The sequence below is a fragment of the Lontra canadensis genome, unplaced genomic scaffold (assembly GCF_010015895.1).
Source record: "Lontra canadensis isolate GAN:19392208 unplaced genomic scaffold, GSC_riverotter_1.0 scaffold27, whole genome shotgun sequence".
NCBI lineage: Eukaryota > Metazoa > Chordata > Mammalia > Carnivora > Mustelidae > Lontra > Lontra canadensis.
The window spans coordinates 544,751-562,523 of NW_022631021.1; the positions used below are offsets into that span (position 1 = coordinate 544,751).

The 17,773-nt window shown below is 45.5% G+C and overlaps 1 protein-coding gene across 8 annotated transcripts in view; it reads left to right on the plus strand.

Moving 5' to 3' along the window:
• ANKS1A (ankyrin repeat and sterile alpha motif domain containing 1A) overlaps positions 1 to 17,773 on the plus strand; it is a 175,056-nt gene that overhangs the window by 68,138 nt on the left and 89,145 nt on the right. For 4 of the 8 annotated variants that reach the window (XM_032864279.1, XM_032864282.1, XM_032864280.1 and 1 more), the window contains exons 2-9: positions 750 to 830; positions 2,823 to 2,979; positions 4,895 to 4,957; positions 11,710 to 12,006; positions 12,842 to 12,917; positions 13,207 to 13,308; positions 13,404 to 13,505; positions 14,885 to 15,081. In XM_032864279.1, the coding sequence (XP_032720170.1) occupies positions 750 to 830; positions 2,823 to 2,979; positions 4,895 to 4,957; positions 11,710 to 12,006; positions 12,842 to 12,917; positions 13,207 to 13,308; positions 13,404 to 13,505; positions 14,885 to 15,081 (1,075 nt within the window). Of the gene's footprint in view, positions 1 to 749; positions 831 to 2,822; positions 2,980 to 4,894; positions 4,958 to 11,709; positions 12,007 to 12,127; positions 12,183 to 12,841; positions 12,918 to 13,206; positions 13,309 to 13,403; positions 13,506 to 14,884; positions 15,082 to 17,773 lie in introns of those variants that run through there. The other 4 variants (XM_032864281.1, XM_032864284.1, XM_032864285.1 and 1 more) reach the window with 3 other exon arrangements.

Here is a 17,773-nt window from a genome sequence, read left to right on the forward strand (position 1 = left end):
CTTAACACATGTGTCCTGGTGCTTTTATTAATGTGGGTTCTTTCGTCTTGGTTCTTGCTGGTTAAATCATCCAGATTATCTGTAGGTCTGTGTTGAAGTCTCTCTTAAGTCTTCAGTCACCAGACCACCACCAGAGGTGGGTGTTCAGTACCTGTGACTTGCTGAATGGTTGGTTCAGTGATATTTTTGATGACCTTTCAGTGAAGTGTTGCAACAGTCCTGGGAGTGTTTAGAGGTACGTGTCCCATATTGAGTGAATAATGTAGTTAAAAATAAGAAGGGTACATGGGGTGCCTGGCTGGCTTAGTCAGCATGCAACCCTTGCTCTTGGGGTGTGGGTTCGAACCCCACATTGGGGGTAGAGCTTACTTAAAAAAAAAAACATGAAAGAAAGTGTAATACTTCACTGGCTTATTGTAGAGCAGAATTCAAACATATGCCTAAAGAGAAAATGGATTCAATTTTTAAAAATTTAAAAAAAGAAAAAGACGACAAGGGTACAGAAGAGCAAGCTTTTAAATGCTTACACTGTTATCTGGACACCTGACCCCCTGCTGAGCAGGGGACCCCCTGATGCCTGCCTATCGTGGGGGTTATGCATTTCCATAGTAAAGAGCTGCTGTCCTTTCTCAGGAGTCATGTGGATATAACTAGTTTGGTTCATCACCCCTGAGAACTCTTTTCTAAGCAGTTAGCTGGCTCTGAATTTGGTTTGAGACTTCAGTCTTCTTTTTTCTTTCCCCCCATAGCATCTGGAGAGGGCCCAATGTGAACTGTGTTGACAGCACGGGGTATACACCGCTGCACCATGCTGCTTTGAATGGCCATAAGTAAGTATCCATGTGCTGTATTCCCGCCCTACCCTCCAGAACCCAGGCCTTTGGATCGTCTTTTTTGATTTCCATAAAGAATTACTAAGCAGTAATGTTGAGGAACAGGGAAGAACAAAGGAAATTTAGTCCATCCAAAGTTCCCAAGTCTCTCGTTAGGGTATAATTTAAGCACCCTTCCCTCCTCCGCCTATAAATCTTCAACCAAAGGTTAAGTTTTATCTTTTCTTCTGTTTGTCCTTTTCTTCTTTGAAACGGCACAATGCCATGCAGTGATCTGCTTGTGAAGGTCACGTTTGGGGCAGCCAGATATAAAGGGGCTGGATAATCTCTTAGGTAACCAGCACCTTTGTAACCTGAAGATAGACTGAGTGGTCATAAGAAACTTCCCTTCTCTTAAAGTACTTATTTATTTACTCTTTTGGCTTGCCACTCTTCCCCATACAATTAGCCTGGTAGACAACAAGAACCTTTTTTCAGGGGAAAAATACATCATCATATGGCCTATTTTTTTTTTTTTAAAGATTTTATTTCTTTCTTTGACAGAGAAAGAGAGGTAGCGAGCTCAGGAACACAAGCAGGGGTGTGGGAGAGGGGAAGCAGGCTTCCACCCAAGCAGGGAGCCTAATGCGGGGCTCAATCCCAGGACCTTGGGATCATGACCTGAGCCGAAGGCAGATGTTTAACCATCTGAGCCACCCAGGCACCCCTGTACAGCCTATTTAATTCTCTTTAGGTATTGGTTAGTAGTTGCTGGGTGGGATTTGCATGGAAAGTTTTCTGGAGAAGCTGTGCTTTGGGGGGAGTAGGAGAGAAGATGACATAGGTTTAAATGGTTTGGCAGCCTTTTCCAGGGGGCACTACCCTCCATGTGAGAGAGAAAGTGATGGCCCAGCCCAGGGGCAGGCAGAGCCAGGGAGTACAGTGAGTGGATTTGCCAGGATGTGGAAGAATGGAACCCAGAGTGTAGCAGCACAGAGCGTGGTAAGGGGAGCTTGAGGCATCATGCTCTAGGAGATAAGAGTAGAAGTTTAGTTTTCAGAAGGTGGGATTATCGGAACCATTTTGGATTTTGCTGAGCAAGGAGCAGGGCCTTCCACACCCCCGGTGGTATTCTGTATCACCTGTACAGTGCTTAGCCCAGCCTGATGGACTCTGATGTGCCTGAAAGAGGTGGTGGTTGTTTCCTTCTACATTAAACTTCTCTGAAATATATTGAATATGATCCTTGTGTCTTTTTTATGGCCATCTTAGACAAAGCTAACAAGGACTCTGTGGAGACCCCTCCCCCCATAACGGGGGGGGGGTGACCTGAATTAAAGTAAATCTTATACTTAAATGACTTTAGCTTGTTAGCCAAGTTTATCTCCAGATGCTGTTTTTATTTACAGTGGGGATTTTCTCTGACCTCATGTGCATGGGGATAATTATACATTTGTATCTGCTTAATTAGTAGTGTCACCAAGGAGAAAGCCAAGCCCTTCTTTCTGGATGTATCAAATGATACCATATGTGTCTGGCTTATGTTTGCAGCAACTTTAATTCCGCTCTGCCTGTCTGCTTTTAGCTCCCACATCACTAAATGCTCTGAATAATGTGGTGAATAACGATATTTGTCTCGCATGACTACTTTCATGTAAATTTTATCCCCAAATGCTGTTTAAACATCACAAATAAGGCAACATTGTAAGGTTTAGACAAGGGAACCAGACATTTTCAAAATAATGGAATAGAGATGGATTATCTAGAAAGCCCAGAGAATGGCAAGGTGATGAGTCAGTGTCATTTGGCTCAAGATGTTTCAGCCGCCTATCAGCAGCTGTACACGTAGCTCATGGAATAAAAGGAAGAGACTGGGCAATGAGCTCAGGTAGAGAGAGGGGGGCTGAGTGAGATAATATCTGAAAGGGCTTCAGCTGCCCAGATGTGAAGAGCTGTAAGTAGGAAAGCCTTCTGAGTTCTGCAAACTCATGATTGATTTTTGCCTTCTAGGGATGTGGTTGAGGTTCTTCTGAGGAACGATGCATTGACCAATGTGGCTGATTCCAAAGGCTGTTACCCTCTGCACTTGGCAGCCTGGAAAGGAGATGCCCAGATAGTGCGGTTGCTCATCCATCAAGGGCCCTCACACACCAGAGTCAACGAACAGGTCGGAAGGAAGAGAAGCGTTCTTCCCTTCAGCTATAGCCAGACCGTGGTGGCCCCGGCGCTGTTTCAGTTCCACAGCGCAGATCGCAGGGAACCAGCTTTTCCAGGCCCTACAAATGGTTCCCCTCCTCCGAGCACTACTCCTCCGAGGGCATCAGGGAGATCTCATACCCCAAGGAAGCATTTTACATGCATCTGAATCGTGCAGATTTGGAGTAGTGCTATCATAAAGATCTACATACCTCGTGTGCAAAATGGGAAATAACACAAATCCCGTAAAATTGTTTAGAGGCCATTTCATAGCGGCAGGCTTAATTAATTACAAGCAGTGCTTATGCCACCGGCATGGCGTTGAGGCCTTAGCCGATAAGCGGTGGTCCTCCCGGTGTGGCGCGCATCAGTGCTGTGTCAACCCTGCTGCTGTTTTCCCTCCTTCGCAGCTGGCAGAAGTGGAAGGACTTGTCCCGGGACTGAGAAAGGAGCTCATAAAAACATCTGAGTAAGCTCAGAGGCTAGAGGTGATGGAGCAGAATGAAAATCATTTATATGCTCTCCCCTAAGGTCAACTTAAGAGTGACCCTGTTTTGATAAAGCAGAGATAATTCTTAGAAAATAAAAAAAGGCAGCAGTTGACCAAAAATACCTTCAAATGGCCATGGATTTATGTTCTCTGATACCGTACCTCCACTTTTTTCACCTTGATTCCTTTGGAAAAGTTATGCTTGCATTATGCAGGTTCTAGACAGCCCTCTCATAAAATGCAGTTTCCTGTAGTTTGAGTCTGAGATCATGTATCCATTTGAGAGGAGACGGGTTTTCCCAGTGTGACAGGCCACTCTGTTTTCCTCTCTGTTCTGAACTGAAGCAGGTGCTTTTCTTAGTTGCTTGAATGAGAGAGATGCTGCTCTTTCTCAGTAAGCCCAGGACTATTTTCCTAATGACTTTACTGAGAGGAAAGTGTTAAATTACTTGTAGATTAGGTCAGGGTTATTTCTCCAAAAATAGGAAATCATTCTCGTGAGCCCATCTATCAGCAGGGCTCTGCACACTCTCAGTGAGCAGTTAGGACCAAGACTGACTCAGAGAAGGGCAGCTTCACCCTGAGGTTGGAGAAAATTAAAACAATGCTCCCAAGTCTCTCAAACTGGAGATTGCGTGTGTATAGCTGGTAATCAGCTTCCCTTTCACTTCTCAAGCTGTATTTTCTGGATAGGTAAGCCACAGAAATTTAAGATCGTCTATGAGAATGTTTGTGTCATAACATTAAGAATGAAAATCGTCTCTAGAATTGCTGCTTTAGAATCTAAATGCAATTTTACTCCTCCTGGCTAAAGTGATTGTAATTTCTCTTAACTGGAGGAAATTTATCAGGAAGTTTGCTTTTAACTCCTATTCCTCCGTGTTGAACCAACTAGTCCCCCATTAAAGTCCTTCTCATTTAAGAAATTTTCGGTGACCATTTCTAATCCTGTCTTTGCTCACTTTTGCCTTGAAACACAGCTGCTTGGATTTTTGGGCCACCTGAGTGTGCTAGCTTGTCCTGCTCACCGCCACCTCCTGCCTGGAGTATCCCTTGATAGGGACACCAGCCCAGTGTTCTGAGTATCTGGCAGGCAGCTGGGTGGGACAGGGGCTGGGCAAGACTTCTGCAGGAGCTGGAAGAACCTAACGGCTCTAGGTAGTAGTACCACATGGATCTATTTAAAAACCGTTAATGTGGTTCTAGTTGGATGGTTGGATAAGAGGGGGTGATGAGTGCTGTGCCCTCGAGCCTGCCTCCCCATTAACTTCCTTTCCAGGCTCCCAGAGGGCAGATCCACGTTGTTCTCATGTTGGACCCCCTCGGGGCTGGGCATTGCTTTGATATTTTTTTACCCATTTTATCATCACATTTTCTTTTCCTCTCCTTTTTATAGAATGCTCTTGAGGTCAAAGAATTCAAAAAGTACGGCCCCTTTGACCCTTATATCAATGCCAAGGTGTGTACGTTGCTGCCAGGATTTCTCGGCATCATTTCTCCAAGCTGCACTCCCTCTTTGGTCCTCTCTGGCTTCCACTCTCATCCACTCAGGCTCCTCATCTTCACCCTGACTATTGTCTGCTTCAGCCCATCTGCTTTTGGCTTGTCTGGGAATGGGAAATTGCAGCTTCAGTGAGTTTGGGTTTTATTTTTAAAACCCATGCTAATTCTGGAAAGGTTGGGTGCTTTTCCCGGAATGTCTGAAAAGCTTAGAAATGGCCGAAATGGGGAAAGAGAAGGAACCGTATTATATGCATAATTTACCATTGTGATTGCTAAAAATCATTTAAATTTGAAAAAAAAAATTCAATTAAGAGATGTCAAACATATTAGCTTACTTTTTAATCAGCACAGAAAATGATTAAATTACATTAACTGGATTTAAAGATCTTTTTTACACTGCTTTCTATATTTCTTTTGAAGTGGAATCTCATTTTCAATAAGCTTGTAGTGGAGGTGGTGGGGAAGGGGTATGATGACTCCATTTTACTCTTAAAAGCTGTCCCTTTGGGCTCATTCCTCATTTCCTTGAGTTTGTGCATTTCTGCCTGGGACTTTAAAGCCTCAGTTGCTTCTCCCCAGCTCTCAGCCTCTCTCACTGCTTGGTCACTCTTGCCCCTGGGAGGGGGTCTGAAATAGGAAATGAAGTCACAGGGTCAAGCAGGACACTGGCCTCGAGACTCCCTCCCTGTGAGGCGGGGGCAGGTTAGGCCTGGTGATGAATGGCGCAGAGTCCCCCCCCCCTCTCCCGGCCTTCACCACACCAGGAGGCAGAGCTGTGGGTGCTGGTTAGCCTTTCTCCTTGGTGCTCTCACCTGCTGGTTTTGACCTGAGTTTCCACTCGGGTGAGGTTTGCCTTTTGGCACCAGTCTGGAGTTTGGTTGAGTCAGTGCAGTTAGTCACATTAGCTACCTTTCCTTTGCTCGGAACACAGTAGCCTCAGGGAAGGGAAACGTAAGGTACTTCAACATGTCTCCAAATGCAAGGCAGATATTCTTTGAGAAATGCTGATTTAGTGAGTGAAGCTCCACGTGGGCCGTGCTCTTCAGCTGTTGGGACTTGATGTCGGAGAAGCAGTTTGATTTGGGGTAGTGGAATGCATTAGCTTTTGCTTGGCCCTCTCTCTGTAAATTCTGTTTTCTAATTTTCAAAAGAGGAAGATACCGTGTCTTCATTTTCTTTCTTTCTTTCTTTCTTTCTTTCTTTCTTTCTTTCTTTCTTTCTTTCTTTTTTTTGAACTTGTTGTAGTAGTGGAGAAAACTCTTACTAAAGGTCACAGCCTTTTAAGTCAAGCCTGAGTTTGAATTCTGTGCTGCCACTGACTGGTTTTGTTGACTTAAATAAGTTACTTAAGTTCTGTGAGCCTCGGTTTCCTCTTCTGTAAAGTGCAGTATACCATTTGGAGTTTAAGTAAGTGAATGCACATTAAGTACAACTATCTGATAACTAGTAGTATTTGAGATCTGACTTCTGAAGGGTATATACAGTCTGCTCTTTCTGAAGCGGTACTTTGGAATTTGTTCTTTGTTAATGATGGATTGAAGCTTAATGAAACATTGCTCAATTAGTCTGGTCAGGGTTTTGTTTTGTGGGGAGGCGCCTTGAAGTGATTGTTTTCGCACTTGGTGGTTAGTTTAGTTAGCTTATAAAGCTCTGATTAAAGGGTAAGTCTTTGGTTCTTTAAAGCACATTTTCTTATCCCTTGATTTCCCACACAAAAAAGAAAATTGGTCTAAATGGCATAAGAACATATTTCTCTTTTTGGAAACACTGCCCTTAGCCTCCCCCCCACCCCGGCCCCACCACCTCACGAAAGGCTAAATGATGCAAATTGCACTAAGGGCTAAAGCTGTTTGGATTTTGCTATGAATGCAAACTCTCTTTGAGCTGGTTTGAATCAAACCTCGCTGGGTTTTATCCTGATTCAGTGGGTTTTTATTGACCTGGATTGTGTCTGGGAATTGTTTTGTGTGCTGAGTCCTGTCAGGCACCTGTAGAAATTAAGAAGTCTCAGGTGCGGGGCGCCTGGGTGGCACAGTGGGTTAAAGCCTGTGCCTTGGGCTCAGGTCATGATCCCAGGGTCCTGGGATCGAGCCCGGAGTCGGGCTCTCTGCTCAGTGGGCAGCCTACTTGCCCCTCTCTCTCCCTGCCTCCCTCTCCACCTACTTGTGATCTCTGTCAAAAAAAAAAAAAAAAAAAGTCTCCGGTGCCTGTTCTGGGAGCAGGGATGGTTTTCATCTTCCTCTTCGACATATGGAGCCTTTTTCAACAAGTCAGCATACACCAGTCTCAAATGTAGGTTATCTGTAGCTATGGTGGAACTATTAAAATCGTTTATTTGCTCCCTTTTAAAATAATTTTAAATTAGTCTGAATATTGTAAGGTAAGCAATGGTCAAATTAGTTTTAGGGTATATCTCTTTCCCTGTCCACTTAAAAATAATTAAGTTTCAGAGCTGGAAGAGGCCGGAAGTTGTCTCAACCAGTTGTCTCCACATTCTGATCAGCTTGACTGGTTGCATCTGAATCACCCAGCAAGCTTTTGTAAAACTTTATCTTGACACAATTTTTAGCGTATAAAAAGTTGCAAGCATAATGCAGTGAACTGCATTGCACTCTTCATCTAGATTGACCAGTTGTTAACATTTTGTCTCATTTGCATGCACATTTTCTCTCTCTCAAATGTATAGATATATTGTTGCTTAATTGATGATGAACTGTTTGATACGTAGTCATGGAGATCATGACCCTTTGACCCCAAATACTTTGGCATGTATCTCCTAAAAACAAGGGCATTCACTTGTACAACCATAGTACAGTTATCAAATTTAAGAAATTCAACATTGATACAATACTGGAATCTAATACAGAATCTGTGTTCAGATTTTACTCATTTCTCCAATAATATTCCTTAGAGCAATTTTTCTTCCTGGTCCAGTCCAGTATCATACATAATTTGGAACACTTCTTCAGCCCTTAGTCTTTTATGACTAGGAACCACAAACGTGACATCCCTGGGTGGGACCGAACCACCAACCAACCATTCAGCGAACAGCTGAATCCAGTAAGCGATTGCCACAGAGACCTGCAGCATTGATGGTATTGAAGAATACAGACCAGTCATTTTGTAGACTATCACTCAGTTTAAGTTTGTCTGATATTTCCACATATTCCTGTTATTTCCTGAATCTGATCGATTCAGGCCCTACAATTTTAGCAGGAACGCTGCAGGAGTGATGTTATATTTCGTTCCTTCACGTTATGAGGCACGTGATGTCAGTTTGTCTCACTGTTAGATGAATGCTTGGTCAAGGTGGTGCAGGCTAGGTTGTTAAACTTTTTAATAATAGTCTTCCTGGGCTTTACTTCTGAGGTGCTACCTTGGCAGGTCTGGGGTGGGACTCAGTTACTTTTAAGCTCCCTTATAATTCCAAAACGAAGCCAGTTTGAGAACCACTGATCTAGGCCAACTTTGCATCCAGAGCAGGAATCCTTTTCTCTCACATGAAAGGTGAGCTGTCTGCCCTTTGCTTTATTTGGTTGTTTGTTTCTCTTGGTAACAACCAGGCTTCCTCTTTTTGGATTCCACTGATTTTTGGTTTCTTACGCTTGGCTGATACCTGTCTTCCTAAATTTTCCATCTTTTGATCAGGTTTCTGCCTTCCAGAGCATTTACAGAGTCAGTCTACCTCTTCTTCTACATGGACCCAATTCTCATGTTTCTGCCATGTCTGCTAAATCTCAGGAGGTCCAGTCTGTCCTTTATGTTCCAATTTTGGTAGGTTTCTGAAGCCTACACCATTGTTGCTACAGACAGCTGTAGCTCAGTTGTTTCCAACTTTGGTGTCTATCAACAGTGGTCAAGAGTACAATTGGGCTGCAGTCTACGCACTGGGAAGTGTTGGCTTAGAATAGTTTCAAGAGAAGAGCCACCAGAATGTTTCTGTATAGTTTTCTGTTGCTTGTAGTTTATGTGTATGTGAGATAGGTAGATAGGCATAAACATGTAGATAATATTACATAATATGTAATATTACATAATATGTAAATTGAATGGATTTACATATTAAATGGGGTCTCCATACTTAAAGAGTATTGGGGTCTTTTTTCTTAGAGGTACTGATTGTAGCAAGGAGAAATGGAAGTGAGTCTCAAGACAGGCAGGAATGGGGAGTGTGCAAAGACTTTGGAGGAAGTCTTCATCCTCAGTCCAAATACATAGCAATATGATTCTGGGAACTCTTGAGGTGTGAGGAGCACCTGTAGTAGGATTTGGAAGATGTGAAAGAGAAGGATTCTGGGTCCTGAGGAGTCGGTACTCTCCTTGGAATCCCTCCCTTTCTTGTGGGTCCCTGAATTAACACTAATGACTTCCTGCCCTGGTAGTTGTCATGTCCAAAGGGGAGCTGGTAGGAAGAGCTCATTGTGATGGCCTGTGTTCAATAGTCGAGAGATGGGGTCACCGCAGACTTCAACTTACGAATATTATAATTATCAGACTATGTCTGGCAAGACTGAACCATAAGAAAGATACTTTCTACACTGTTAATTTGAATATAACATTCTGCAGAGGCGTGGTTAGGCTGTTTTTAACAGAGGCAGAAATTTACCTGGTAGTGATCAAGACCTTGCTTTCAGTAAGGCAGCTTTGTGGTAGCTGCCTTAGTTCTAGCAAACAACAACAACAAACCAAGATTTTTCTTTTTTTTCCCTCCTACTGGCTAGCTTAGAGTTTTACAGTTCTTCAGACCTTAATGGCATACTTTTTACAAAATCAAGGACAGATTATTCTGGTTGTTGGGAGACAGCTTGGATAGAAAAGAGACAGCAGTGTCTGCCTCAGAGTGAACAAGTTTTTCTGGACTGGGCTTTTAATGAGAATAAGCTGACTTTCTCTGCCCTGCTAATTGAGATGTAAAACCCTGAGAATCCTCTTAAAAATTTCTTTGGGTTGCCACTCTGCCCTCGAACCACTGTAAAGCAAGCCCCTGTGTGTTTTATTGATGAAGCTGCCTCTCATGGCAAAAACATGAAGCGACAGCTTTGAGTTGGCTTATTTGGGAATGGGCATTCCAAATGGGTATCTTAAGTGGTTGGTTTGGCACAGGGAACCCCAAAGATTTGCTTTCTGCCAGAGTTTCCCCTTCCCTCCAACCTTTTAGGTTGACATGGAATGCACTCCTTGGGCCCAGTTGTATCGCAGGAGGCCATTGCTAACGGGCTCTGTCCCGTGGCCAGCGAAGGCTGTCTGCACTTCAGCTGCTGATCTCCTTGGGCTGTGTTTGAGCTCAGTGCTGCTTCCTCTGTTTATCTGTGTGCATTTATCTTTGCATGTGGCTCCTTCTACCACCCTTTCTGTCCTTATTTCATCAAAAAAATTTTTTTTGCTATTACTCTGGCCTTTGGGGCCCTCACTCCCAGCAGCTCTAGATCTTTGTGGTGCACTTGGTGTAGCTGGAAAAAATGATGCAGTCAAATGCCAGATCAAAAGCAGATGGAATTGCATGCATGTTTGGGTAACTCCTGGTCTGTTACTTTTAACGTAATTAATAGAATTAAAGCAATTGTGGAAACATTTCACTTCTTACCTTTTGGTCACTGGGAGGTGCACAATATTGACCTGATGGACACACCACCTCATCAGCTTGGTTCCCCTAAAGTGGCAGAAGCCTCCTGGATCAATTTAGGAATCTCAAAATCTGGTGGGAGAATTATTTTCATTAGTGCATCTAAAAAAGGAGAGGTCATGGAAATTACTTTATTCCTGCTCTGATTATACATTGTCAGTAGTAGTTTAAAAGAAAAAAAGAAGCACAACTGGAATGATTAGCATTTTGCTTCTGATGGTGGATGGAGCACAAACTTCTATTTTGTTCCAGGTTCTGTCTTTAGTTTGAAACACAATTGGCATTCAAGGACCCCGGGATTGTGAATCTTAACTGATGGTTGTATTACAACTTTGAATATTTTGCACCTCTCAAAAAACATTCCTGTGTCTCATTGAGCCTTTGGGACACAGGCAGTACTTCTCTGTGTGGCAGCTTGCGCATGCGTTGATTGGTACAGGCTCCTAGGGTAGGCACAGGGTGACAGCAGGGTCCCAGGGTCCTCTGTGACTGAGCTCAGGCACTGCCCTCCTTGGGAAATGGCTGTTGGCTGAGATCTCCGAGAGTAACTTTTGGTGCTCTGCTCTTTTACTTTGATTGTTGGCTGGTTGATTTGCATGCAAGAAGCTGTGCAGATAATAAACTCTTTCAAAAAAAGCTTGTCTGTAAGGCAGTGGATGGTCAACAAAACCAGAATCAGAAACTCCAGGGTTGATGGAACATAAATTGTAAAACCAGTTGAAATTTAAAATGAGTCAATGGCAGTGATATCATCAGCATTCATGTGTGTGGGGGCCTCTGCCCGGGGCCCGCCGCGTTCCCCCATTCACTCTCCTTGCAGCCTGCGGACACTTCCTTCATGGCACACAGGAGATGGTAAATCTGACGGGCACCACAGCCCCCGTTCTGGCAGTAACTGGGGCACACGGTGGCTGATCGGAGTAGCCGGCCTCATTTGTTGTCTTCATTCTGACCGGCTTCTAGTAGTCCCCAAATATTGCTGCTATTTTCTCGTTTAAATTTCAGCGGTTTTCCGGGTGTGTGTCCCAGTCATAGGCCAGTCTGCCAGGTGCCTTTCTGACAGGATCTGCTTGTCAATCCTTTAGAACAACGACAACGAGACAGCCCTGCACTGCGCCGCGCAGTACGGCCACACGGAGGTGGTGAAGGTCCTCTTAGAGGAGCTGACAGACCCCACCATGCGCAACAACAAATTCGAGACGCCCCTGGACCTGGCTGCTCTGTACGGGAGACTGGAGGTGGTGAAGATGCTCCTCAACGCGCACCCCAACCTCCTGGGCTGCAACACTAGGAAGCACACGCCCTTGCACTTGGCGGCGCGGAACGGCCACAGAGCTGTGGTGCAGGTCCTGCTGGATGCCGGCATGGACAGCAACTACCAGGTAGCCGGGCAGTCGCTTCCCCCATCCCCCGGGCTCCAGGGGCCGCATCGTGGTGGGAGAGGCGCAAGGACCATGCTGCTGGGCTGTGTTCTTATTTAGCACGTTTCACATCCCGTCTCAGATGCTTCCATCCGTTGACTCTTTTTCATGTGAAACTTCAGAGACAAACTCCTCAAGTGAGTCTGTTACTGATTTGTTGGTTTTTTTTTTTCCTTTTCAGGGGTAATATATAGTCATTATTCCCTGAAAAGATGTGCTTGTGGACTCTCTCTCAGAATTAGAAAAATTTCATTATCTTCCTATACGGGCATTCCCACTGCCGCTCTTTGCCACCTGCAGAGTCCCATCGATTTGATCTTGCCAACAAGAGACAGCGTTTCCCCGCGTAGTTAGCTTTGTCCATTCTGATGAATGACTATTCCTTAGCTTTTGCATCGACCAAAGCACCAAACCACACGTGAAGTTAAGATGTTGGTTGTTTCCCACCCACCCCCAACTCTCCTACTTTTCTTCTGATTTTTCCTCCCCCCACCTCTTCCCCCTACCGGGAAGGGCCGGAGCCTGAGGAGCTTCACCAGTAGGTGGCTCCCGGGGTTGCTATACAGTTATTCCTGTGTGGCCTGATGGTGGCACTTCAAACACACTTCACGTCCGGGCCACGATTGTGGTTCCAGAATCCAGACCAGAAAAGTGGGAAAGATAATGACAGAGGACTTTGTGCGGTTGATTTTACACTCCTTCCCGTTGTCTGTATTGCATTTGTCGTGTGGAGCCACGCCAAACCTGGGTCACTGTTCTGATGACATGCTGCTCTGCGCTCTCGTTTGCCTTCCAGACGGAGAAGGGCAGTGCTTTGCATGAGGCTGCTCTGTTTGGCAAGACTGATGTGGTGCAAATCCTGCTGGCTGCAGGTGAGAGGTCGGCCGTGCTCTCGTTTACACGGCATGCCGGGGTGGGCTTGTTCTCCCTAGACTCCCCAGAGGGGGATTGTTGCTGGCTGCCCTTGAACCCAATGTATGTATGTCTCCATGGGTTGACCGCAAGTGTACAAAATGTACTGAAAGAGCTGTATTAAATGGCTTTGGATGAAAAATGTTGGTCGTGCTACTGGGAGCATTAGGAGTCCGGGAATTTGACCCTCTTTGAGGCTGACTTGCAACTGCTCACTCCCCCCTTGGTCCACCTGGTGTGCTTTTCTAGGAATTGATGTCAACATAAAAGATAACCGAGGCCTGACTGCCCTAGACACTGTCCGGGAACTGCCTTCTCAGAAGAGCCAGCAGATAGCGGCGCTTATTGAAGGTACCTGTTCATCACCTGTTGGGGCGACCTGGGGACACACTGGCCGAACCAAGGCATTTGCATTTGGTGCAGCTCTTTTTTGTCTTTCCATGTAGATCACATGACTGGAAAAAGAGGTGCAAAAGAGGCCGATAGAACCCCCACGTCCCAGGGACCTCTCCTCTCCGGTATGGACTCCGTATCCCAGGAGTCTCAGGGTAAGGTGGCCTTTCTGCGCCAGTCAAGGAGCTCTCAGCTTGAAGAGATGAATGGTCTTTGGTAGAAGAGAAAAAGCTTAATTTAAGTAATAACTTCAGGGGATTGGGAGTGCTTAATAACTTCATATTCACATTTATTGTTTCCTAGCTAGTATCTGAACTTTATTGGACAGAGCTTAGGCCTTTGACTTCGGACCTCTTCTTTCCTATTTTATCTTATTCTCACTTTTATAGTTGGCTCTGTGAGGTCTGTTCGGGGATGTGTTGTAGGTGGGATGATCTCAAGGTAAATTCAGATCTTGAGCAAAGTTTTCCTAACACACACTACCCTGCTGTGGGCATAGCTGGCCCTCAGTAAATACTGAGCGAGTACCACCTGGTTGGTAGATGTGTAGATGGCAGATTTTGGTTCTGTATCACTTGGCCAACAGATGTGGTCTGGGCACCAGCTTGGGCAGTCCAGCCTCCCCATCATTAGCCACAATCTACCCTTTCAGATTTATTGAGCAGCCTTCTGGGTCCTAGGTATGATGAATGAGACAGACAGAATACTGATAGAAACCTTCCCTCCAATACAAAGCATAGTAAAGAATGCCAGAGGAATAGCACAACGCACCAGTCCTGAAACGGGAAAGGGATTTTTCAGAGGGGTGCAGACGTATAAGGTTAAGGGGTGCTCGACCTATCTTCACTGTGGAGTCCTTGTCTGCCCCCACCTCTGCCGCCCCTGCTTTTTTTCTTGACCTCATAATCCATTGGTGGTGGGCTTAGTAGTTCACTAAACTCTCAGCTTTCAAGGATTTTACAGTAATGGTTTTGACTGTTTGCCAGAGACCCAGAGATCTCTGGTCCACAACAGTCTGTAAGTTTTCAACGTCCCATTTTTGAGTCCCAGGTAGTCTGATGTTCGTGTTCTCTGGTGAGTTTAACCTCGCACAGCGCCTCCGCGTCAGAAAGACTTCACCATCCTCTCTTTTGCTTGAGCACATGGAGGTTTCTTCTAAGAATTTGAAAGGATTACTTAAGTTTCCACTTATACTTTGCCACATTTTATGGTTTAAGTTTATGCTATGGCGGTGTTGAGGTTCTTGGGAATTTTTAAGGTCTAGGGAGGGAGGTATCCCTCATAGATGTCAAGGGTTTGCCATATTGAATTAGAGAAAAATCTCTTTGAGTCTCAGGGTATAAAGAGCAACTGAAACTCTGTATTTATTCCTATCCATGGAGCAAAGCAGTTGTTTTATTTTCCTGCTCTCAGTTACGGTTTGTCAAGCTCAGGTTGACAAGGGGCTTGAGGTGGTTGGAAGGGGGTTGGGTAGTGGTTGGAAATCTGAGATTATGCTCTCCATCCATTGACTCTTGCTCTCTAACCTGCTCAGGTGATGTGGAGAAAGCAGTGACTGAACTGATCATTGATTTTGACACAAACGCTGAAGAGGAGGGTCCCTACGAGGCACTGTATAACGCTGTCTCCTGCCATTCGTTGGACAGCATGGCCAGTGGCCGATCATCTGACCGAGACTCCATGAACAAGGAGGCCGAGGCAGCAGGAGTGAAGACTGCTGGAGTGAGGCCTGTATGTGGCCTAGGGCCCTCGACAGACAAACGGGGGCTGTGTTGTCAGCCTGTGTTTTGGTGGAGCGCCGGGAGAGGGAGTATGCGCCAAGTGCCTGCTAGCTTTCCAGAGGCCTGCAGCCTACTCCCCTTGTTCTCCTGGGCCTCTCCCACATCTCTCTTGCTTTTTGTGGTTAATCTATATAGATCCCCTTGAGGTAGAATTTTGGCTTTTCTGATTTCAATATAACGTGTCTGTGTCATTCTGTTAGTTTTTGGTATTAGAGCAAATTGAAGCATTTTTTCCATTTAGCCTTGTGCGGCTTCTGTCTTTGGGGTCTTTGCTGTATGTTGATAGTTTTCTCTCCTGAGAACAGTTCCACAGTGGAAGAGCTCACTGAAGTAAGTTCTCGTCTCCCCTGAGTGCATCCTCACCTTCCATTTGCCCTCAGAATGGTATCCATTTGGATCTGGACGGATTCTGCATTCAGCAGGGTTGTAGCAGGACTTAATCGGATATCGCATGTGTTAGTATGTGGCATTCCTGTTTTTCCCAGTTATAATCTCTCTAGCCATTTCTTTCTCAAGGTCCACCTTCCCATCTGACTGCTCCTTTCTCTAGTGCTTGCTTCTGCCTCCAGTCTTGTCCATTGTTCTCAAGAGGTTTTACTCCCTTTTTCTCCCTTAGGGTTTTACTCTGAGCCCAACCCTGAATCACTGTTCCCCTGACTGACCTTCCTACATAGCCAGTACAATAATCTGAGGTTTTGAGCACCGCATTTTTATTGAACCTGCCACTGCTCTGAGTCCCAGTGATCCCAGCTTGAGGCAGATTTCCAGGTGTATATTATTCCTTCCTGTAGTAGAGGCCAGCCTTATCCCTTTTGGTCTGAATCTGCCTTATGACCATTTAGATGAACCTTTGGCCACTGGGTGATCCTTGGGTTTTTCAGATGTGCCCTGGGAATGGCTTGGTGTTTCTTAGTGTTCTTTTTTATTAGGCTTAGTATTGTTTTTTGTTTGCCTGGTCCTAGAACAGTGCCAGCATTTCTGTATGAATTTCGGAAAGGCCCACCAGTCTTGTGGTAGCCCACTGGAGTAGGTATTCTCAAGGACCTGTAAGACTCCTTGTGAGTGGTGGAAGCCCGTGCTTCTGTGGACAGAAGTGATTTCCTGTGCTTCCGCCTTAGGTGCCGTGAAGCAAGCAAGCCGGCCTGTGGAGGAAGGCATCTTTTTTTGTTGTACTTACAGGTGATGTCCATTAGAGGGAGCCGGAGGCCTTACCAGAGGAACACATGGTTCCTGAAGCAAGCTCTAAATTACCGAGTTCCTGTGGGCTTCGCCACTGATTTATAGTCTCTTTGTTCTCTCCCACCCCAAGAATCTGTCCTCCGGTGGACTTGCTAAGTAAAAACTGATGCATCTTGGGATGCGTGCTTTGCCATTCTTACTTGAATATGTGGTGGCTGTGCTACCTGCCTGGCTCTTGGTAATGAACCTTGGCCAGGGGACTGTTTGTTCTATACCTTACAAATGCTGTGGATGGTGAGCCTAACTCAGCTCTGCCCTTGCAGGCCCCTGGGCCAGCGTTCTCACGTTCAGGAAAAAAGAGGCTCCTGCTTCTCTTTCTTTCCAGTGTCTCTGGTGATCACTTCTTGCACAAGAGGTGTTCATCTTGTTCTTTCTAGGCTCCTTTAGTCTTGAGAAGGCTTCTGGGATGGGTCCTTTTTGTCATTGTTGTGTTTCATTTTGTTTTTCCCTGGCTGTTTTTGTCCCAGAGTTGGATAGCTGGTGTAGATGACAGGCCTGCTGCCTTTGCTAGTCCCTTCCATACATGGTGCCCCTTGGAAGGAACCAAGCTTGTTTCTGCCCTGCTGTAGGAAGACCGGCTAGGGAAAGTGGAACTCACTGGGAAATGTGATCTCATAGCCTTGTCTGGCTTGAAAAGACGAATCTGTTTTAAGGTTGTTGCCATTAGGCATCCATTGGGTTCCGGGGAGTGTAGGAATGACTGATTTATCAAGATAGAATCTGGAGGGGCGAAGTGTATTTGAACAGAGGGAGGTCATGGATGCCGAATGCTAACCGAATGCTACCTAACGCTGGCTGCTCCTGCTGCTCCTGGGACATGGATTTGTCTTCCAGACTTTTCCAAGGCTCTTGCGTAATTCGACATGTTCCTCCACCCTTTCATAAATATTCTTGTCCTAGCAACACAGTGAACTAACCTACGAGGCTGGGAATGAGCTTGCAAGCCAACTCCTGGGTCAGGTTCCCACTCCCTTCCCTGTATAAACATTGATTATGGAGCAGGATTAGGACTTTGGACTGTAAACAACGCTGCCGGGTCCCTTAGGTACTATGGCAAGCCTCTCCCCAGCCTTCTGTCACCAGAGGTGGTGTGTATTCCTGAAATTGTCGGCCACATTTGACCTCCCTAATCCCTGCTTCAGGGTGTTTCTTGCTCTAGGGCAGGGATTGGCAAAATGTGGCCCACAGGCAGCTGCCCATTTTTGTGAATAAAGTTTTATTGGAACACGGCCGCACTCATTTGCATATCTTCTCTGGCTCTGTGGTACTGCTGTGGCAGTGGCGGGGTTAACTGCAAAAGCCTAAAATATTTACTCCATGGCCTTTAAGAAAGAGTTCACCAACTCTTGCTCCAGGGCAGACAACCGGCAAATATTCCTTTTTGAAATGGGCAGGGATGAAAG